The 14,696-nt window shown below is 43.6% G+C and overlaps 1 protein-coding gene across 1 annotated transcript in view; it reads right to left on the bottom strand.

The window, feature by feature from the left end:
* The window catches only part of NIBAN1 (niban apoptosis regulator 1), a 102,139-nt gene that overhangs the window by 49,264 nt on the left and 38,179 nt on the right, over window positions 1–14,696 (bottom strand). Inside the window, exons 2-4 of the mRNA XM_082225443.1 lie at window positions 4,769–4,899; window positions 2,975–3,106; window positions 1,074–1,188 (exon numbers count right to left, since the gene is read on the bottom strand). Coding sequence (XP_082081569.1) covers window positions 1,074–1,188; window positions 2,975–3,106; window positions 4,769–4,899 — 378 coding nt within the window. The remainder of the gene's footprint in view (window positions 1–1,073; window positions 1,189–2,974; window positions 3,107–4,768; window positions 4,900–14,696) is intronic.

Raw genomic sequence — 14,696 nt, 5'->3', positions numbered from 1 at the left:
CTTTACCTTTACATTCTGCATGGACTCGTTATAATTACTTTGATAAAATACGTATTTTATTATGTGCAAATGGCTTTAGATATCTGTTAGGTCCATAAATTACCATATAGCATATATTCAACATAAGAAACAGTGACAATTGTTGACAAAGGACAGCTGGACATATAAAGGGTCCCGTTACGTTCAGTAGCTTAGGGCCTCATCAAACCTAAATTGCCCTGGGTCGTGTGTCCCACTACCTTCCCCAGGAAAATCTGCTGTTTACTGCTGAATCAGAACAAACCAGGGTGGATAAAAATCAAGGAGTTAAAATAAATAAATAAATAAAATGGATTTTTTAAAAATTAAATTGGAATTTTTTGTAATAGGATTTTTAAAATTTAAATTGGATTTTTAAAAATAAAATGCTTTTGGAGGAAAAATATTTCTATAGATAATTTTCTATTTAAGCTATATCATAGTCCAAAGGCTATTCATCAGGAAATTAAGGATTTGTTTTCAATTTTTCATGTGTGCTAAAACTCAGTCTAAGTTTTTTTTTTAATTGTTTAACCACATCAGTTAACAAACATGGATACATAGCCTATAATGTTCTTGTTTTAGTTACATAAATTGTTTAAATTGTTATTAAGGAAATGATTGTTTTTCTCCTTCCAATAAAGTACAGCAGAAAAGTTGCCCAAATATAAACAGTTAATTATGATATTATTGTGAGATTTAATAAGTTATCAGTCTATGTATTTCTAATAGTATAACCAAATCAGTAATTTTTGATATAACTGTAAAAAAACTACTCTGAAAATTTATTTTTCCAAAAATGAAACCTTCATCCAGTTGTAAATATTAAGATTATACCAGCAAGAGCCTTTATTAAAAAAAAAAAGATTTAAATTAAGTCTTACTGACTAGTGACTTAAATCAAATCCACCCTGGAACAAACTCTATTGATGTGAAGGCACCTACAAAAGATTGCTGACTCATATACCAGTCCTCCCTTTCTAAGTCTTGCCAATAATCAAATGGGGCATTTGGGATGGGAATTGGCCATTCTATTTTCACTTGACAAGCCTTACCACTCGGGTCTGGAAAATGTTTATCAGATAACAAGTTATACTCCTCTTCTGTCGTCAGTACTTTGCCTCCAACAGGTAAAATGCAACTTTTAGGACTAATGCCCTTCTGGAACGCCTGGGTTCGAGGAAGAGAAATAAGGTTAAGAAAACAAGCTTATGATATTTCTTCAACTTACTTATGTTATAATGGGTGTACAGATATGAGAGAAGGATTGTGGTTTTTTAAGGGGTGCACAGAAACCACAGCTGGGGGTGTCCGTCTTTTCTGTGGATGTCTGCTTTGGCGTGTTCTCCTTCATGGAGAGCACATGTTGCGGTGGGGCCGCCAGGACACTCCAAAGTTGGGGGCGGGCTAATTGATCGTTAGCCACTGATGCGATTGGGGCTTCCCTTGTTGTTAGGATGAAGTTAATGTTGCCATTTGTTGATTGACAGCCAGAAATGCTAAAACTCCTTGCACGAGGCTAGGGCTTCCTCTTTTCACCCGTGCATCGGATTGCCCGTCCCCGTCCCCCCCTAGAATTAGGGTTGTTCGCTTTGACCTTGCTATTCCTGCCATGGGGTCGCCTGCTTTTGGGGCAGGGGTCCGGTAGGAATTTTGTCCATCTGGCTGATTGGCTGGGGCCATTTGGTTTTTGCCTACTGCATAGCAAATAATCACAACTTGTAAGGTTGCGGTTAGGCATTGGTTTATGGTTTGGTTGGTTGAGGGGCATGGATTGGCTGTGCCTGCCTCTCTAATGCTGCTGTTGCAAGGGATTCCGTTAAAGGAATTAGGGGCTAACTATTGCTTGTCCACCCTGTCAAGCGTGCTCGGGCCACTGCAAGAGCTCCTGGCTGCATTTGGGGTGGGCTGAGGGCAGGTTCCCTGCTCCGTCGCTACCCCCACGTGTATTCCCCTTTTCTGACTTTTGCAGGCGTGCAGAATATCAGTCTGTCCCCCATGGTGGGGGCAGATAGTCGCAACCAATGCCTAAGCAACCACTCACATTTTTGTATTTTAATAAAGTTGTGGCCAAAATTATGCCAAAAACCTTAAACAAAAAAATTGGTTCAGTTACAGATAGGTAGCCGTGTTGGTCTGCCATAGTCAAAATAAAAAAATTCCTTCCAGTAGCACCAACTAAGTTAGTTCTTGGTATGAGCTTTCGTGTGCATGCATTTTCGTGTGTGCATTTTCGTGTGTCCATTTTCATGTCTGAAGAACTGTGCATGCACACGAAAGCTCATACCAAGAACTAACTTAGTTGGTCTTTAAGGTGCTACTGGAAGGAATTTTTTTATTTTAAAAAAATTGGTGTGATGGGTGAGTTATTGGGGTGGCCCTGGGGACCTCGACACGCAACCCAGGCATTAACAAATTATGTTCAACTTTAAAAAAAAAAACCAAAGCAAAACCAAACTCCTTCTTTCAGCTCTCATAAAGAACCCTTCTGAATTTAACTTTATTAGAACGCCTCATTGTATTGCAACAGTAAGAAAGGATTTTTTTTTCTGAGGCTCTCTCTGTTAACTCCCAAGCAAATGGCTGTTTTTATCATTGCTTAAATAAGAGCAATTGGGAAAATCAGCTTTGATTTTCTTTCTTTCTGTTTTCAGAGAGGGAAATGATTTGCTATCAACCTCAGCTGATTGCTTCAGCGGGGGAGAGACTGAATTTCAAGGTGCCATAAAGTAAAGAATACCTGGGAGGTCAATATTCAGATGTGATCCCTTGTAGCAGCAAGTAGGAATCACTCAGTAGGAAAGAAATCAGAGTACACTGGATAAAAGTGTTTTGCATTTATTTCGTTGCCACTATCTACTAGTCAGTGAAGCAGCACTGAGGATCTCAAAACTGAACATGACGAATCAATGCACCATGACATCAAGCCTCAGCACCCGGTAAACTGACAATTTACCTCTTTGTTTTCAAAGCTCTCCACGGCATATTTGCTGTTAACCACTATATATCTGTCTTTCCATTTCTTCACGTCTTCAGCAAAATGTGACACTTCTCCTTCATAAAAGACCATACTGGAGTCTGCAGGGGGCTACAGAAAAGGCAAGTTACTGAGAAATAGAAATGGCTTCTTTCTGCTTCTTCGTTTGTAAAAAGAAAGGGGTGTGTTTCTTCATGGGAGGGCATGTCCAAAACCTGACTAGAATATGTTAGAATAGAAACTGAAAGCTTCTGGCCTATAGCTTCTGTTGTTTGGGAGCTGGCATTGACAGCACAGTGCGAAGTTACACTGGCTAGCGAAATGTTTGCTTGAACTCTGCATGTCTTTGGTGTACGAGCCCGATTATAGTTCTGTTTTATGCTGCTGCTTTAATTTAGGGGTTTTTTTTAATTAGCTTTAAGGATGAAATATACTCTGAGTCCTCTAGTGATTTCATGCTCTTTATTGCAGCTTGTAAAACAGTGATTGAATTATGCCCGCCAACCTCAGGCTTTTATATACATTGTTTACACAATGGGTCCCGTCTGATTGGCTGATTCAGCTTCCCTCCTGGAGCCTGATTGGTCTTTCCCTGCAGGCCAGTCAGTTGTTGCATTCTACGATCCTACCAGCCTAATAGGCTGATTAGTTTCTTCCTGGAGCCTGATTGGTCTTCTCCTGCAAGCCAATCAGTTGTTGCATTCTACGATCCTACTTGCCTAATGTTCTAGGATCCAAGGATAGTACATAACAAAGGATTTGTTCCAAGCTGCCTCAAATAGTGAAAACGTACTATTAAACATCTAATAAAACAAACAAACTTAAACGCGCTCTGTACTTGCTCAGACACACCATATCTCGTTATCAGCCCCCAATCTGAGGCCTCAGCCTCTATCAGTCCAGTTTCAAATTAAAGCCTGAGTTTCCAATTTAAAAGCATCTCCAGGAGGTCTTTTAGCAAGGGTGATGGTGTTCTTTTCCCTCTTTTCAGTGGCACTGAAAAATGTGTTGTGTGGCACTGAATACAGGGAACAAGGCCATTGCCATTTTTGTGGTTTTCATGGGACACTTGGGAAAGGTAAAATGGGAAGAAAAGAGGATAGGAAAGTTTTGCTAAATAAATAAACAAACAAACTTCATTTCTGGGTGAGGACTTGCAACTTGTTAGAATTCCTGTTCCGTGATTGCAGTCATGGGATTTTTGTCTATCACATGACAGTATATGTTTTGACTCCACAGAGTGGGAAGTGATGGAGACAGGATGTTTGTGTTACTGTGCTCCATGAAGTGAGACTATTGTCCTTTGTACTTTCTCTCTTTGCTGTCTGATGCTAGAGAGAGAGAGAGCCATGTTGCAGTGCTCCATGTGTGTTTATATTTAAATAACGTAGATTAGCCAAAATGCTGAGTTGCTGAGGTCTGTTACGCAAGCTGCACAAACTCTGCAGATCCCCAACTGTGCTGATGTCTGTTGGCATCGGTCGCTGTGATGTTCGGGCTGAAGAAAGCTTATGAAGCTCCCGAGCGATTGATAGGAGGGAGAGAACATGCCAGTCGGGCATGTGTCTCTGCCAGGATCCTACTTTAGTGTAGGATGAGCTCCTGACACAACTAACATTAACAGCTATTGTGGTTTGCCAAAGCCAGGAAGTGCCAAGGAGAACTGGCCCATGTGAGCAGAGGTTAAACAACCAAACCTGTGATCAATAAAAGGGTTTCAGAATGTGTAGAGCACATTCAGCCAGTGCAACAGCAAACTCTTCTTGTAGTTACCTTTGTTTTTAAGAAATGGGACTGCAGGTCCCTGTTTTGTTCCAGCTCATTCTGGATGTTCTTGCAGAAGGACACTGCATATTGGCGTTTATAGTGCGGACTGAAGTTCTTGATCACAGCCTCCGTCTTTCCTGAAATGGAACATGAAAATTTATTATACATTCAGCAGCTCGCTCGCTCTCTTTTTTCCAGGCTTCACAACTGTAAAATACAGTTGTACCTTGGAAATCGAATGGAATCCGTTCTGGAAGTCCATTCGACTTCCAAAATGTTCGACAAGCAAGGTGTGGCTTCCAATTGGTTGCAGGAAGCTACGGCAGCCAATCAGAAGCCGTGGAAGTTGCATCGGACGTTCGGGTTCCAATGAACGTTCGCAAACTGGAACACTCACTTCCGGGTTTGCGGTGTTCGGGAGCCAAAACGTTCGACTGGCAAGGTGTTTGGGATCCCAGGTACGACTGTACACAAGCACAAGCACCAATAAAACAATCACCTTAACATTCCAAGAAACACATCAGTTGCCCAAGAAATTCAACAATTCTTAAGAACATAGAACGCAGCCCTACCTAGAGAACCTGGGGTGTTCTGTTCGTAAGGCAGAAGCTCTACTACCATTGAGCTATGGTCTTTCCCACTGTTGTCCTGTTTCCACTGAATTTGTACAAGGGTAACAACTGCAACCTAGCAGTTCAAAAGCACAAAGTGCAAGTAGATAAATAGGTACCACTCCAGCGGGAAGGTAAATGGCATTTCCGTGTGCTACCCTGGTTCATCATGCTGGCCACAGGACCCGGAAGCTGTACACCGGCTCCCTCAGCCAATTAAGCAAGATGAGCGCCGCAACCCCAGAGTCGGTCACGACTGGACCTAATGGTCAGGGGTCCCTTTACCTTTAACAGCTGCACATATGGAGCCTAAGTCACAGGGGAAAGCAATTTCAGGAGGCAGATCCGAGTGGGGAAATGGCAAGTCGAGAACAGCATTCATCCAGTCATTTGTTGACTTCTATTTTGCCTTTTTTCACAGGGTGAATTCAAAACAGCTTACAGAATAAAACACCATATGGAGCATAAAACACATCCAATATAAAACTACCCAAAAAAATCCTAAAGGTCTCACCCACCCACACAGATACCATTCATGGAGGTAACATCGCAAAAGTTAATGAAGACAAGGAAACAATTAAAAGCCATCTGGAACAGCCGTGGCTTTGCCAGATTATCTGAAAGAGTAAACTATCAAAGGGTTAAATACACTTTCTCCCCTGCTGCTGCTCTGGTTAAAATCCAGGGGCTGATGGGGGGGGCACAATTAAGATTTCATCACACACATCTGCAAGTAGCATGTACTTTCCAGAGTTTGTATCAAGGAGTTATTAGATCAGAAAATTCACTTTTGCCATGAGCTGACAGGAAGTAAAAAGGTAAAGGTAAAGGACCCCTGACCGTTAGGTCCAGTCGTGAACAACTCTGGGGTTGAGGTGCTCATCTCGCTTTACAAGCCGAGGGAGCCGGCGTTTGTCCGCAGACAGTTTTTCTGGGTCATGTGGCCAGCATGACTAAGCCGCTTCTGGCGAAACCAGAGCAGCACACGCAAACGCCGTTTACCTTCCCGCCGGAGCGGTACCTATTTGTCTACTTGCACTGGCGTGCTTTCAAACTGCTAGGTTGGCAGGAGCAGGGACCGAGCAACGGGAGCTCACCCCGTCACGGGGATTCAAACCGCCGACCTTCTAATCGGCAAGCACAAGAGGCTCAGTGGTTTAGACCACAGCGCCACCCGCGTCTAAGACTACAGGAAGTAGTCTTAGGCAAATCCTCTCCCACCCAGGCACCAGGGAATCTGGAAGACTGCAAAAATCTATCTTACAGGATTGTGAAGGGTTGTTCAGGCACCGTAAATTGCCATATAAAATGCTACGCACGATTTTTATTTAAAAGTAATCATTTACATTAATAAATATTTCTGTGCAATCAGAGGGTAAAATTTTAGAAGTAACATTTTGGGATTTTATTAGCAAGTTCTCCTCAGTTACTGAAAGCCACACGCACAAAGCAATAATATCCATGCTATATTCTAAAACTTTGAAGGTGTATCTTCCTTTGGTGCTCAGTTTGTTAATACAGTTGCCCCTCTCACCGAAACTCCTCCATAAGTTCTCTCGCTTGCACACATTTGTCAGCCCTTTCCATCAGCCTTCTGAAAGGGTTCTCGGCCTTTTTACATATGGAAAACATGAAGCTGCATAGTTTATTGGGATTTTTTTTTCAAAGAGGCATTACTACATCTGGCCGCTGTTTACAGTATTTCTTCCTTGCAGCTGTTTCAAATTGTTTAAACACTTCCATTGTGCTCTCTCTCCTCTTGTTATTTGGGCAGGGTCCACATCCTTGCATTTTACGGCAGAGATAATTGAAGGTCTCAAAGACATTCGCAGTGCTTTCTGCATCTCGAATCTCTCTCTCCCTATCTGTGGCTCAGCGGTAGGAAAATATCCCCATCTGTTATTGGTCACAGGCCATTCCTATGATAACCTCAGAATTTTAGCACATGGGGAAGTAGAATGATTGAATGAATGCGTTTTCATTTTCTTTAGTAGCCTTAAAGGAGCTCTTTACTATTAGCAATTATTATTACAGTGGTACCTCGGGTTACATACGCTTCAGGTTACATGTGCTTCAGGTTACAGACTCCGCTAACCCAGAAATAGTGCTTCAGGTTAAGAACTTTGCTTCAGGATGAAAACAAAAATCATTACAATTTGGAAGACAATTGGACTTCTTTATTGGATTTGATTTGATATGTTAATTGGATGTTCTTATTGGAAAATTAATAAACACTTTTAAAAAAGAGAACAGAAATCGTGCTCTGGCGGTGTGGCGGCAGCAGGAGGCCCCATTAGCTAAAGTGGTGCTTCAGGTTAAGAACAGTTTCAGGTTAAGTACGGACCTCCGGAACGAATTAAGTACTTAACCCGAGGTACCACTGTACTGTTCTTTTTCCCCCACCTTCCAACAAGAAGCTCCATTAGGATTGGCTTGGCTTTGCCACAATGGGCAATGTCCACTTAAGACAAGGAGATTTTAGGCAGCATAATGTTTTCGCCTTCCATTCTGTAAAACAGGCCTCGAGTCACTCTGAATCTCATTTCCACGCTTTGTGTTTGTCTTTTCCTGAGCGGTGGGGAGTCCAGAGCAGCCGCTATGGTTTCCTTTAGGGCAGAGAACACTTGGGAAATTTATGATCTGTGCATTCATCTCATTTATTCCCAAATGTGCAGGAAGCGATGGCAGAAGGGATTTGCAGGCAGGCAGGCGGTCTCAAAGCAACGCAAGTCCAACACTGTGAAATTCTAAACAAACATCCCTGCTGCCATACTAAATATGCTTCTTTTTGGACAAATTTCCCTCCCACACTGCAGGTGAATGTCTTTCGAGACACATTTCAAGGGGGCTTTAGATAAAAATATTAGGTTGCTCAATCGCCAATTATCTATCATTCACCATCAGCAACCAGGTTATAGAAAAAACTTGAGAAAGGGCCGTGTCTCTTTGCAGAAGAAAGCGGTTTACAGCAGATAAAACAGATAAAATCAATAAAAATGTACAACCCTACTTTAAACCATGAGTAAAGTATTGATCAAACCTATCCATTCTTAAGGAAATCAGCCTTGAGTGCTCACTGGAAGGACAGATCCTGAAGCTGAGCCTCCAATACTTTGGCCACCTCATGAGAAAAGAAGACTCCCTGGAAAGGACCCTGATGTTGGGAAATATTGAAGGCACAAGGAGAAGGGGATGACAGAGGACAAGATGGTTGGACTAAGCGACTAAACAACAACAAAAAATCTGTTTTATCCACGCTCAGTCAAATCAAATCTTGAGAGTCCCATGGACTGCAAAGAAGATCAAAGCTATTCATTCTGAAGGAAATCATACATGAGTGCTCACTGGAAGGACAAATCCTGAAGCCGAGGCTCCAGTACTTTGGCCACCTCACGAGAAGAGAAGACTCCCTGGAAAAGACCCTGATGTTGGGAAAGATGGAGGGCACAAGGAGAAGGGGATGACAGAGGACGAGATGGTTGAACAGTGTTCTTGAAGCTACCAGCATGAGTTTGACCAAACTGCGGGAGGCAGTGGAAGACAGGAGTGCCTGGTGTGCTCTGGTCCATGGGGTCACGAAGAGTCGGACACGACTAAACAACAACAACAAAACAGCAACAAAGTATTTTCGGAAAGTGATCCTGTCAGATTGTGGCAGGATGGGGTAAGGAAGAAGCAATCAAGAGTTTCCCTGCTACTGAAGCAAATGAGCAAGCGTGACCTGAAACCTTTGACAGGGGTCAGGGAATACCATGTTATCCATCTGGTCATCTGTAGTTAAGACACTCTGTCACTTCCTGCTCTGGCTAAAACTGGATGATGGCACACAGACCAAATTCCTCCATGATACGTATCCTTCAATTTTGAGGACTGGAATTATACGTTGCGTTCAACGAACACCGATGAGCCACAACAAAGGGAGGAGACAGCATGTACAATAATATTGGCCCTCTACGTATTAGGAATGTGTTCCAAGGCATGAAGTCCTCTACCAGTGAGAAAAGTAAAGGTTTTGCAGCCCATGAAAGTGTTTATTAAACCAAAGTAACTTTGCAAAATAATATGGCCCGGGAAACAAGAAGTTCACTAATTCTTGCTCATGCTTTGCTTTCCCTTCGGATTTCCAAAAACTTGACAAACGAGCTTCCTCCTTATCCCATTTCCTAATTTAGTCCTGATTCTTTGGTATGGATGTTAAGAGTTGTTCGAGGTGAAGCTAAGCCAAGTTTTTCCATTAGTCCACTTGGCTGGATTGATTGTAGCTAGCCTGGGGAGGGAAAAGCAACACCAAGAGCTCCAGGAGGCGAAAATCTCTTCTGGGGGAACGATGGCCAGAGTCCAAGGGGGAAGAGCCATGGCTCCATGGCAGAACACATGATTTGCATGAATAAAAGTTTCAGGCTCAATCATCAGCATCTCTCAATCGGGTTGGGAAATGATTGTCTGAAATGGGCTCTCCAGGACTTGTTTCCTTTATGAAGAATTATTAAGCTTTTTCTAATTATAACTTAAATATCCACAAAGTCTCCTGCAGACATTAATCGAAACAAGTCCAGGTATGTATTTTAGGGCACTGTTTTGTGAAGTATTCTCTGCATTTCCCCCATGCTTTTTGAAACTCTTGTCTAGTGTGATCTCTAATTGCCTCTCTTAATCTAGCCAGTTCAATATATTCTAACAGTTTATCTTGCCATTCCTTTTTTGTTGGCACAGTTTCTTTTTTCCAATTTTTAGCAATTAGGATCCTTGCCGCTCCTGTGGCATAGAGGAATTTTTCTGATCTTCTCCTGTTATACCATTATCCCTAGTAGAAAAGCTTCTGTATTTTTCATAATGTTATACTTAAACATTTTTTTAAGCTCGTCATATACTGTGTTCCAGAAGCTTTTGATTTTTTCACAGGTCCACCAAACATGTATAAGTGTCTCCTCTGTTTCACCACACCTCCAGCACAGATTTGTTTTTGTCTTATACATTTTAGCTATTTTGGTAGGTGTTAAGCACCATCTATAAAATATCTTGATTAGGATTCCCCTCAATACTTCACAGTATTTAAATACACCAAAACACACCTCACCAGAGATGAAAAAGCAGCTCTAAAAAACAGCCACACCAACTGGCTCATTTTTGATGGCTGAAAGCATGCGATACACCCATCAATGCAAGATTCACATGAGCAGAAAATCCCGTGGGTGGGGTTAAATATTCATCGCATTATTAATAGTTCAGATGATTTGGTCCTGTGGTGATATTACTGAGTTTTTTCCTTCCTCCAAACCAGGCATAGGCAAACTCGGCCCTCCAGCTGTTTTGGGACTACAATTCCCATCATCCCTGACCACTGGTCCTGTTAGCTAGGGATCATGGGAATTGTAGTCCCAAAACAGCTGGAGGACCAAGTTTGCCTATGCCTGCTCTGAACGCACACAAATATTGGTCTCGCCTATCGCATGTGCAGAATAGTGTATTGCCATACTGGGCTGAGGTTTTTACAGCCTTCCTTCTCGTTATTCTGATTTGTCAGCCTCTTCCACCTTGCTCCTTAAAACAAAACAAAAACAAATAAAACATGGCTGAGTCATGAGTCACATGGGCTGATTGCTTGCATCAACCATCTACAATATAAAACTGGGGCAGTTGCTGAATTCATGGAATTCTTCCCCCTCCCTGAGCGATTTCGTTCCCTGTGGGCTGAAAGCAGATGTCAGGGGTTCAGGAGCAGAGGCGAGGGCAAGGGAGGAAACAGAGAGCGAGGGGGAGGAGGCAGAAGAAAAGATGAGTGATGACGACGACCCGAGATCTCCGAGTCTTTCCAGTGAATCAGAAGATTCACAAAAAGGAGCACCAGTGGCCAGGGCAAGGGGGGAGACTAGGGGGACACCCCAGGAAGATAGAGCCAGAGGGGACTCAGAGGGGAGCAGTTGGAAATCGGGACCAGCGTCACCGCCAGAGAGCAGGGATGAGGAAGGGCGCCAGGGATCAAGCGCTGGCAGTTCACAACAGGAGGGAGGGCACGAGTCAGGAGTGGCCACACCTCCATCGGGGAGCGAAGAGACGGTTAGACGGAAAGTGGAAGGTTGGGCGCGCGCGCCAAGTTCAAATGCACAGGAAGGTGGCGCAGTAGGCAGCCCGGAAAGGGAGCCAGGTCCTAAAGCCCGGCGCAAGGAGACAGAAGGGTCCAGGGGGTCAGCGTCAGAAGAATCCCGGAAGGAAGAGACCCCGGGGGCAGAGGGACCCAGAGGAGAACTGTCAGGCGGAAAAGGTGGAGCAGGGCTAGGATATTAAGTTGGTGCACAAGGGGCGGAGACTCAGACGGAGCTTCGCCGATCTAAGCATAAGACGTAGCGTTGCACGCAGCAGCTTGAGGATGCAGACTGTAACTCAATAAAGACTTTTATTTAATGATCGCTGGCTAGCGTGATCCTCTGTGAGCTAGGATCTGGAAGCAACCCTGACAGCATGAATAAAGTTGCCAGTTTCTTTTCTGCTTCGACTCCCCAGCCTTTAACAGCAGCCGGACACAGGAAACAGCCAAAGCTTCTTCTGTCACTTTGATCTCTTCCCCTGGTACCTCCATTGGTTAAAGAGGAGTATAAAGGAAACACCACAATCCCATCAATACCGCAATTTTAAAAATATATATATATTTGCTGCTGCTCTAATAGATGTAGTTTGGAAAACAGCAACACGTTGGCTGTGGCGTGTGTGCACTTGCTTCACGTGGCTGAACAGCTACAACCTGAAATTCTAGATAGACTCATTTTCTGCCATTTATTTCAAAATGTACTCTGTGCCTCATTTTCACAAGTGTCAACGGTAAGTCCCTACTTCCTAGCAGAAAAGGTGAAGTCATACAGACGGCAGGGGGTGGGGAGAGCTGCCTACCACTGCCATAAGCAAACTTCATTGTAAGATTTTGGCTTCTTGTAAATCTGTTCTTGGGAGAAAAGCAATGAAAAACCTGGACAGCATTTTAAAAAGCAGAGACATCACCTTGCCAACAAAGGTCTGTATAGTTAAAGCTATGATTATCCCAGCTATGGTTTTCCAAGTAGTGATGTATGGAAGTGAGAGCTGTACCATAAAGAAGGCTGATCACTGAAGAATTGGTGCTTTTGAATTATGGTGCTGGAGGAGACTCTTGAGTGTCCCATGGACTGCAAGAAGATCAAACCTCTCCATTCTGAAGGAAATCAGCCCTGAGTGCTCATTGGAGGGACAGATCCTGAAGCCGAGGCTCCAATACTTTGGCCACCTCATGAGAAGAGAAGACACCTTGGAAAAGACCCTGATGTTGGGAAAGATGGAGGGCACAAGGAGAAGGGGATGACAGAGGACGAGATGGTTGGACAGTGTTCTCAAAGCTACCAGCATGAGTTTGACCAAACTGTGGGAGGCAGTGGAAGACAGGAGTGCCTGGCGTGCTCTGGTCCATGGGGTCACGAAGAGTCGGACACGACTAAGCGACTAAACAACAACAAAAAATCTGTTTTATCCACGCTCAGTCAAATCTATTCAGATTAATTCTATATGAGAGCAATCAGCAGCCTTGTATAATAGGCGAACCAAGCAGATAAGATTCTATAGGCTAAAAGCCTTTTGGCTCTTAGTAAAAGCTCAAACCTTTGTCCTGGGTACTGGAAGGAAGGGGAGATCTCCTCTCCTAAGTACTTCATTAGGAGTCCCAAGTGAAACAACATTTCCGGCTAGCCACTTTTGCCCTCACCCTCACCCCTGTATATACTGTAGTGGCCTCTACAAAATACCTTGCTGGCTGCTTTTGCAGACGACAACAAGCCATACTTTTATCTGGAATGAGCCATGTGCTTGTGAATGCTTCACGCTCACTTCCGCTTTGCTCCTCCAACAACATGGAAAGAAACCAACGAGGAGGCAGGCGCCATAGTTTGTTGCTTCCTAACAAGCCACAATCTGTAAGTGAATAACAAACCATTGCCTACGGCTGGCTAGAAGTCATGGCTTATTGGGGACAAACAACCCACAATTTGTAGTTTAGATGTAACCCGATTCTAAGGCTTTCTGATTTATTGATCATGGTAATTTTCTTAATTTTTGGTTCCACACTATCCCATTAATGCCAATGGAAGTGGGAGTGATGGGGCAATGTCCATTAGCACACTGCTTGCTCTAAAATCTACATAAACCATGGTAAGTCAGAAAGTCTGGCTAACCATCACATGCGAGCGCTGCTTCTATCTTATCACCATGGGGCCTTTGCTGTGGTTTGCGTCTGAATACTTCCACCCATGTGGAAAATCCATCAGGATAATGAAAGCCAAGTCCAAATTTTATCCCCTCTCCCGCTATTATAGAGAACTTCTTGAACCAATCTTAAGCCCGTGTGCATAAATCAGAGGAACAAGATGTGTTTTCTTTTCCAGTACTCAACGAAATCCAACAGCTTCTCTGAAAGTGCTGCCGCAAAAGGTTCTGCTCGCTGAAAGCAAAGGTATTTGGTTTCCTCTTCTAAAAATGTGAAGTTAAGTATGAACAAACAGCAGCCCCATAGAGGTCTAGCATCTTGAATTTGTTGTTTAGTCGTTCAGTCGTGTCCGCCTCTTCGTGACCCCCTGGACCAGAGCACGCCAGGCACTCCTGTCTTCCACTGCCTCCCGCAGTTTGGTCAAACTCATGCTGGTAGCTTCGAGAACACTATCCAACCATCTCGTCCTCTGGCGTTCCCTTCTCCTTGTGCCCTCCATTTTTCCCAACATCAGGGTCTTTTCCAGGGAGTCTTCTCTTCTCATGACGTGGCCAACGTATTGGATCCTCAGCTTCAGGAGCTGTCCTTCCAGTGAGCACTCAGGGCTGATTTCCTACAGAATGGATAGGTTTGATCTTCTTTCAGTCCATGGGACTCTCAAGAGTCTCCTCCAGCACCATAATTCAAAAGCATCAATTCTTCAGCGATCAGCCTTCTTTATGGTCCAGCTCTCATCTTGAATATGTGCCTTTATAAACGAAGGGTCCTACAAGTCTTGATACGCTATCGATGGGTAGATTTCAGGTTCTTGCTGAGCTTCTAGCAAGACGATTCATTACTCTTTAAAATGACATTCTAAATCGACTTGCAATCCGCCTCCTCTTCCCACACTTACTCACTAGGGCGTCATAGAATGTGAGCCTGGGCTCTAATTCACGCTGCATACAATCTCATCACCCTTTCATTTTTGTTATGCGTGCTAGATTGGAAACTCCCCAGCCTTAGGAATGTCCCACAAGGGTGAGACTCGCTGCTTTACCCTGGGCAAAAAGCCAAGCCAAGTTTTCGCTATAATTAGAGAACAAGTCTTGCAGACATG

Source organism: Podarcis vaucheri, assembly GCF_965113315.1.
Source record: "Podarcis vaucheri genome assembly, chromosome: 6".
Classification (NCBI taxonomy): domain Eukaryota; kingdom Metazoa; phylum Chordata; class Lepidosauria; order Squamata; family Lacertidae; genus Podarcis; species Podarcis vaucheri.
The sequence above is the reverse complement of the archived record's forward strand: the minus strand, read 5'-3'. Positions and strand labels throughout refer to the sequence as shown.